The 8,134-nt window shown below is 55.0% G+C and overlaps 1 protein-coding gene across 4 annotated transcripts in view; it reads right to left on the minus strand.

The window, feature by feature from the left end:
• Positions 1 to 5,251, minus strand: part of SLC2A1 (solute carrier family 2 member 1) — a 30,240-nt gene extending 24,989 nt beyond the window's left edge. For 2 of the 4 annotated variants that reach the window (XM_021684247.2, XM_021684246.2), the window contains exons 1-4: positions 5,136 to 5,251; positions 4,379 to 4,526; positions 4,092 to 4,159; positions 3,208 to 3,439 (exon numbers count right to left, since the gene is read on the minus strand). In XM_021684247.2, coding sequence (XP_021539922.1) covers positions 3,208 to 3,225 — 18 coding nt within the window. In that variant the 5' untranslated portion in view covers positions 3,226 to 3,439; positions 4,092 to 4,159; positions 4,379 to 4,526; positions 5,136 to 5,251. Of the gene's footprint in view, positions 1 to 3,207; positions 3,486 to 4,091; positions 4,160 to 4,378; positions 4,527 to 5,135 lie in introns of those variants that run through there. The other 2 variants (XM_044914492.1, XM_044914491.1) reach the window with 2 other exon arrangements.
• Between the last annotated feature and the right edge of the window lie 2,883 nt (positions 5,252 to 8,134).

Consider the following 8,134-nt stretch of genomic DNA (forward strand, 5'->3'; position numbering starts at 1 on the left):
ACCACTCATGGCCTGGGCATCCCGGGGCTCCCCAAAAGCTCACACTGTCAGAATGCCAAACTTCTGGACAGAGGCCACAACCCAGGTACAGTCACCCAGGGACCCAGGTAAGTGTATGGATCGTGGGAGTCCAGAGAAGCAAGGAACATTTATGGAGCATCTATGGGGACAGACACATTTTTTTCTGAATTTTTACATTCTCATAATGAAAATGACATCACTCTGCAGATGAGGCAACTGAACTAAACTGGAATTCAAAACCACATCCACAGTACTTTAAAAGTCTATGTTCTTCATACCACTGAGGGGCTGAGGAGCCCTGCAGATCTCTGATTTCTCCTTTATCTGGAAGACAGAGAAGGCAGAGGCCCTCCCGCCCACCCCCTGCACCCCCCCTCCACGCCCCAGGGGCCCCAGGCGCCACAAGGGACTAGCCAGGAATTCTTCACAAAGGGCTGGGTGAGAGGTCCTAGGGCAGGGCTCACCTCGCCTGCTGCCCAGGAGGGGGCATGAGCAAAACTTTGGCGGGGAGGGGAGGCATTCAACCTGTCCCCCGCTTCCTACTCAGTTAAACTCTGCACAATGCGCAGAGGACACCAATGTGCAGAGGACACGACAGAACACAGGGAAGTCAGTTAAGTCTATTCTCAGTGCCTAAGAGATGAAGGGGAAACACAGCAGAAAGAACTTCAGGGGCACCCAGCTGGCTCAGTCGGTAGAGCACACGACTCTTGATCTCGGGGTTCTGAGTTGGAGCCCCACGTTGGGTGTAGAGATTAATTTTTTTTTTTAATCTTAAAAAAAGAGAGAGAGAGAGAAAGAACTTCAGAGTCAGACACACCTGGTTGAAAGACTTTGGGCAAGGGACATAACCTCTCCAGGCCTCAGTCTAACATCCTGCACAAAAGCGCTGTGCTTGCTGATCAAATCAGTCTCCAAAAGGAAAGGCTTTATTCCAGAATGTATACTAATGACCCAGAGAGGGTTTAGCAAAACAAAACAAAGCTTTTTTTTTTTAACCGTAACTGGTGTCTGTGTCTTTTTAAATTTCTATATATGTAGGCATATAATCTACTAGTATAACAGTGTATACACATGAATTTTAAATACAGATAAACCACTGAGAAGGAGGTGCTCTCCAAAGTTATTTACTGATGGGCAGACAGTCCTAAGTTTGGAGGGTATGGCATGAAAATACCCACCGGCTACAGCATTTAGAACCAGCTCGTACAAGGGCAGCCTTTGAGTTTAGGCAAACTCTCCCCTTGGCCCAAAATTCAAGAAAGGGTATGGTGAAAGGGGCCAGTGGAGACTGAAAGGCCTTTTTGATTAGGCCTGGGTTCAAATCCAGCCCCACCACTGACTAGCTTACCTCCCTTCTCTGAGCTCCAAGCCTGTGAACCAGCAGGGCTACACGCAGGGTCAGTAACACAGTGGCATTTTAGCCAAGAGCCTAGTAAACTGTAAGCGGCTGTTGACTTTCTCCTGCACTTTTCTGTCTCTGCTCAGAATATTCACTTATCCACTCAACAAATAAACGCCCAGGTCCCGCTGAACAGGACAGTTCTTACTCTTGAAGAAGTAAAAAAAGATCATTCTCTTTTACAAACAGAGAAATGGGGGTCCAGAGAGGTGAAGAGGCCTGTCACACTCTAAAACAGCAAGGGTCTCCAGCCCTTACCACTAACTAAAATCACTTGTTTTATTTTTGTCTTGTTATATCCATATGCCAGGATAATGATTCACCGACGACTGCTGGGTTTGCGGCTCAGGGTCTCACCTCAAGCCCAAGGGCCAGGGTGGGGTGAAACAAGTTCTGTGGATTCAACAGGTATGAAGGAGCCTTTTCCCGCTGAGAGGACCGCCTGGCGTCAGTCAGGCGCCACTCGGCCTAGGCAAGACCCCGCTCAATCCCACTGGACAGCCACGGCCCAAAGGAAGGGCAGTGCAGAGTCAGTCCTGTCCCCGCATTCCGGGTTTTAAAGAGGGGGGGGGACCGTCATGCCTCCCCTGCCAAGGAGCTGGGAACATTCGAGAGGGAGCGCTTCAAAGAAAAAGTCACTTGAAAATACTCTTCGCAAGGGGAAAGGGGCGGCGGCGGGGGGGGGGGGGGGGAGTAAGAAAGAAACAATGCCCTGCACGCAGGAGGAGATCGATAAATATTTGTTGAAAAGGAACCGTTCTGGGAGTCACAAAGATCCCCTGCAGGACAAGCCGCTCTACAGATGAAGAAAGAGATCCTATCTAGGCAGTTGTTTGTCCCCAGGGAAGGAGACCACATCTAGAGTACGGAGTGTCCCCCGGGCCCCCGGGCCCGGACCCCTGGCGTGAGCTCCTCCCGATCTGCTCTCGCTTGGGGCCCCTTCCCGGCCTGGTCCCCCATCCCCACTCCCGGGGCTCGCGGCGGCGGCGGCCCCCCGGGAGCTCTCTCGGCCCAGCCGCGCCCGAGCAGGGAAACGTGCCACCTCGGAGCACCTCTCCCCAGTACTTGGCAAAGCTTTGGGGCCTGCACTACGCGGAAAGACGGGCCTCAGAGGCCGGCTTTCCGTCTCCGCCCCGGAGCCGGGCATCCTGGAGTTGGCGCCCCGGCCTGAAAAAAGTACCCTCCGCCTCGGAACCTCGGAGGGCTGGCGCGGGAGACCGCGCGAGGCCGTGTCTAAAGCCCAACAGCAGGCCGCGCGCAGAGTGTGGCCCCCGGGCGAACCCGGAGGCGGCTCGGAGCCTGCAGAGTGGGGGCGGGTCCTGCCGCCTCCGCGCGCCGAGCCCGGGGCCGGGCCGGGGGCTCGGCCCGCTCAGCCAATGGGCGCCGCGCTCGAGCCCCCTCCCCCGCCCCGGGAGGAGTCGGCGCGGGGCCTCTGCCGGGGAGATCGTGAGCGACGTGCCGCGCCTGGGCCCGGGGTGCCCCGGCCCCGCCGGGCCGCATGGAGGGCGCGGCGCCCCCGGAAGGAAGCCAGATGCTCAGTGCGGGCGCCAACTACGCACGCGGCGCCCTTGCGCCTGCCACATCCCGAGCCCATCCGCACCCGCGCCCCCCGCCTCGGCAGAGCGCGGCGCTCCAGGCCGCCGCCGGGGGAGGCTCAGAGAGGCGCGGCGCCCGCCCCGGGCGCACAGAGCGGCCGGGCGGCCGGGGAGGCTCGGGCCGGCGGAGGGTCGGAGGGGTCCGCGCCTTTGTTCCGGTCGGGTAGGACCGGCGGGCGCGCGACTCACCTTGCTGCTGGGCTCCATGGCCGCGCTGCGCCGGAGGCTCTGGCAGCGCCGGGTGCGCGGGCGGTGACGGGCGGACGGGCGACGCTCTCCGGCTCAGGCTCCTGCTCCGGCTCGGAGACTCCGACTGCGACTCTGATTTCGGTCGTTTGGCCTCCTGCTCCCTGGCGAGCTCGCTCCCAAGACCCACGGCCCACGACCTCCGCACTAGCCGGGGCTACCTCTAGCTTCTCGCCTAGAGCGCGCGGACGGTAGAGTTTATAGGACCCCAGCCATTGGCTGGCGCTGCCGGTATGTGTTGCGGGGGGGTGGGGGGTGGGGGTGGGCAGAGCCTGAGGGCGGGGCCTGGGGCACGTCCGGGGCGGGGCTCCTCGGGGAGGGGGACCGGGGGAGGGGTCGGGGGAGGGGGCCTGGAAGGCACTCTGCCGGCTCCTAGCTCTGGCTGCGGGTCTCTCCTGCTGCCCGTGCCCCGAGTCCGGGGAAGCGCGCTCGCTGTGTGACGCTAAGCCAGTGTGCACACCTCTCTGAGCCTCAGCGACCGCTAACAAAATGGTGGAGCTGTACAGCAAATTGGGATCAGTGGAGGATAGCGCTTAAGAGCGAGGACTCGAGTCCTCATCCCGCCACTGGATAACTTTGGTAAACTAAGGATAATAACAGTACCACCTCATAGGTTTGTTATGAAGATTAAGTGAGTTAGTATTTATAAAGTGTTTAGAACAGTGTCTGTTTCGTGGTAAGTGGTATTTAAGTATTTGTGAGACAAACTACAGGAGGTCTCGCTCTGAGATTTTCTCCTAACCCCTCTCCACCCCCGACATTCCTGTTTGCAAGCCAAGCCTTGCTTTAGCACAGTCTGGGCCCGCTGCCTGAAAATCCATACCCACCTCTTTCTCTGGGCTTTCCTGTCAGCTCCTTTGTGAAGTCTTCTCTACTGCTGACAGTACATGTGAATCTATGGCGACAGGTAAGTGTGAAAAATAGGAACGGTAAGAACGCAGGAGTCCTTGGGTTTAAGCCAGCTCTGTTGTATACCAGTCCTAGCACGATCCTAGGCAACGTGCTGGCCTTTGAGTCTCAGTCTTATTACCGGTCAAACGGAATGAATACCACCTCCAGGCTCATGTGCTGTCACGAGAGATACAATTTCCAGATAAGTCCATGAAGTACTCACCACTTGTTGACACACAGCGAGTCCTTCTTCAGTGGTAGTGGTATCATTTCACCTTATTTCCTCTTCTAAACCCGAGTCTTACTTGAGACACAGTGAAGGGAAAGACCCCCAGTCCAAAGTCCTGAGGTTAGGCCGAGTGTCCCTTTCCCTGTGGAGAGGGACAAGAAGGGGTTAGTTTCAGTTGGAAAGGAGGAGCTGACCACATGACTCCTGGACTCCTCTGTCCAGGCTGTGTGTCCAGTGCTGCCAAGGGGGCACCGTGGCTGGGCATGGAGCAGCCCACGGAAGGGGGAGCAGGCCCCTTCCCAGCACACCTCTGCCCGCAGCTTCTGTTCTATGGTCTCTCAGCTGCTCAGCCTGCAAAGCTTGGGGCTTCCTCTTGTCCCCCAGGTACCAGAGGCCACTAAAGTCCTGCTGCTTTCACTCTCTGTACCACCTCATCCTCCCTCCCTGCTGTTTGCAGGGCCTCCATTCCTCTGGTGTCACCTCCTCTGGTCCTGACTGTCCCTCTCAGGCTCATGTGTCTGAGGCTGCCTGAGAGGGAGCAGGCCCTTGCTTAGTTTACAAGCTCTCCGCCTCACCTCTCCCACCAGCAGTTTCTTTATCTCTACCTTTGCTCAGGTTGTTTCCTCTGCCTGACTCCCTCCACCCCCACCTCCGTGTGCCACAGTGTTTCTGATGGCACAGAGTACCTCTGCAATGGGGCTTCCGGAAAGTGTCCCAGAGTCCCCCAAGAGAGAATCTTTATCTTCTTTACCCTTTGGTGTTTCTTCGTGTGCTGCTGGTCCTGTCTGTCTCCCCCCAGATGGAGCCCCCTGAGGATGGCTTCTGTGGTGGAGACACATGGGCAAAGGAGTGAAGGCAGGCAGTAATGAATGATCAGATGAGTAGCTAGCCTGCCTATTTCCTGCTGACACTGGCAGTCTTTCCTTAAGTACCTTTTTGATTTTGCAACTTCCCAGCTCAAAGTCTCATAGCTCTCTGTTTCCAAGCACGCCCAGTCTATGGTGTATGCTACTTCCCAGCTGTGGGTATGTCTCACTCAGCTCACGGGTCACACTCACCACCAGGCTCCCTTTCCTTCATTAGGCCAGCCCTGTGTGGGTCGCTTACCCAGGGTCAGAAGCATGTAAGTCTGTTGCGAGCCTTATGGAGCCTCCAAATAGGAAGGGTTGCAGGAGGGGAAATGGACAGCAGTAATACAGGGATAAGAATGTGTACAAGAGGAGAACTTGTACCATGGAGGAAGGACAGGGAGTAGAGAGAGCTTCAGGGAAGGGAGGGGTCATGCTTAGCAGGGTTTAGAAGGCTGAATACGAGTTCACCAGGTAGATCATAGGGAAGCCCATTCTTGGCAGAGGGAAGAATGTGCATAGACAGGCAGAGAGTAATTGCTGAAAGGAAGGAAGAATCTCTAGACCACACTCAGGGACTGAGGGTGGACTCCCGGATTCAGACTCCTGAGTCCCAGCTCTGCTACTGACTTACCAAACATCACTGAGCAAATCCCTTCTCTCTGAGCCTCAAGACTCAGATCTATAAAATGGGTATAACAGTTCCCTCCTAGATTGGCCTGAGGAAAAATGGATATGTATAAAAGTTTATCCAAATCAACAGTCCTAATTCATGATGTCAAATCAAATCCCCCTTCTCTGGTCAAGGTAGCACCAGAAGACAAAGCAGAGTGGCCAGAAAAACTGCCTTACTTTTGCCCCACCTCACTATACCTGCCCAAACAGACCCCCATTCTCTGCTTGAAATTCCATTTCTAGGTGTTCTCTCTCTCTAAAATTTTATGACCCCCTAGAGGCTACAGTTTTGAGGTAAATTCATGAGAAGCTATTAACACTGGATCAGAGGTTAGATTCTCAGGTGGGCTAGTTTATTTTGGGGGTAGCTGAGTCCTGGGAAACAGAATTTAACTCCAACCAGAGAGGGGACACCAGGGAAAGCCTAAATGGCATGTGAGCCTGGAAGGTGGGGAGGCAGGGGAGGAGAGACCAGGAGCTAATGCCTGGAGCCGGCAGGAAGGTGCAGTCTGTGGCTGCAGTGTAGGGAGTTGGGAGAGAGAGGAGATGAAGTTAGGGGGAATTTGAGCAAAAGAAGCTGAAGAGGTGGGATCATAAAGGCCCTCACTTGCCAGGTTATAGGAGTTAAGACTTTATTCAGTGGGCACTGGGCAGCCATGGAGGGTTTCTGAGCAAGGGAAGGGCGTGAAGAAATCTCAGCCTCCCCGACCCTGAGGCTTTAAAGAAGGATGGGAGGAGGCTGCGGACTCCTAGTGCTCTGCTTGGAGGGACCGAGGGCCCCCTTCACTCCCCCTCAACCCCAAGCTGTGCTCACACAGGCAGCTTTGTTCCCTGGAGGCTGCCTTTAGCCCAGAAAGGAACTCGGACTTTTTCTGGGTCTGATTCCAAGGAGTTCCAGCCCTAGCCAGTCGGAGGAAGGGCTCTCAGGGACTGGAGGGGCGGTGCCAGGTGGCCCAGCGGCAGGCCCGGGGTGCGTGCCTGAGAGCACGCACGTGGGCTCAGGCGGCACAGTGCTGGGCGGTCCTAGCTGCTCCCCTAGTCCAGAGTGAGTAAGGCACCCGGGAAGAGGGTTGTTTTCTTTTTTTCTTTTTTGCCTTTAAAGGCAAGCGTCCCGGAGAAAAAGCTCTGCTGAGTCAGCCGCAGCTGATGCAAGGGGGGCTGGCCTGGGTTGGGACGGGGAGCCCCTAATCCTCAGGATGTTTTGCAACTCAAATCCTCCCAGGGTGCAGGTAAACGTGGTGCTGGCTTCCAGAAAGGCCTGATGGGCCAAGCAGGACGGTTTTGTGTGTTTAATATTTTCATTCTGATTTGCACACCTATTCAATCCACCTGCTCTCAAAGAACTTTTCAGCTTCCCTTCTTTATCCTTTCTGTGCCCTTCCCCAGGCCTCTGCAAGCGTTCTCATCAAGACTGCCACCTGCTCGCTGATGCTGGGGGATGCAGGGGGATCATATCCCTCCTCCATTCTCTCCTGAGCGCCAGGCTTAGCTGGACAGCTGCCTCCAGGTCAGCTCTCTGAATGTCCCACAGGTACCTGGCACTCACCTTGTTTAAATCTAGACTCATCTTCTCCTCCCTCCCAGTTCCTACCCCAGAGATGGCTCCTCTGTCCACCAAATTGGCCAAGCCAGAGACCTAGCATCTTCCTTGCCTCCACTCTCTCCCTCATCCCCAATATCCAGCCAGTCCTGTGTCCTCTATCCTTACAAAATATCACTGGGCTTCACCCTCTCCTCTTCATCCCCACTGGCCCAGAGCCAGCAGAGTCTAGAACCGCCGTGTATCCATGCTCCCACCTGCCACCACACTGGTCTCTCTAAAACGCCCAGCCACTGCATCCTTCCCTTGTTTAAACATCTTTCCAGGGCATGCCACAGCATGGTTACATCTCACAGACATAAAGTGGCGTGAAAGAAGCTGTATGCAAAAGAGCATGATTTCATGTGCCCAAAGTTCAAAAACAGGCAAAACTTACCTATGGGCTTAGAAGTCTGGATAATAGTTACCCTTGGAGGGGAGGCAGTGACTGTGAAGGGGGCTGATATCAGGGCTGGGACGAAGGTAAGGCAGGATCAACATTACTGATGTTTTCCTTTTGCCCTGAGCTTTCATATGACTCAACACAGCACTATTACTAAGCCTGTCTTTATTTAAAATTTTGTTATTTTGTCATCATGGATTTTTTGGCATTAATTTTCATTTTTAAAAGATATCATATTGAAGCAT

The sequence above is a fragment of the Neomonachus schauinslandi genome, chromosome 4 (assembly GCF_002201575.2).
Source record: "Neomonachus schauinslandi chromosome 4, ASM220157v2, whole genome shotgun sequence".
NCBI lineage: Eukaryota > Metazoa > Chordata > Mammalia > Carnivora > Phocidae > Neomonachus > Neomonachus schauinslandi.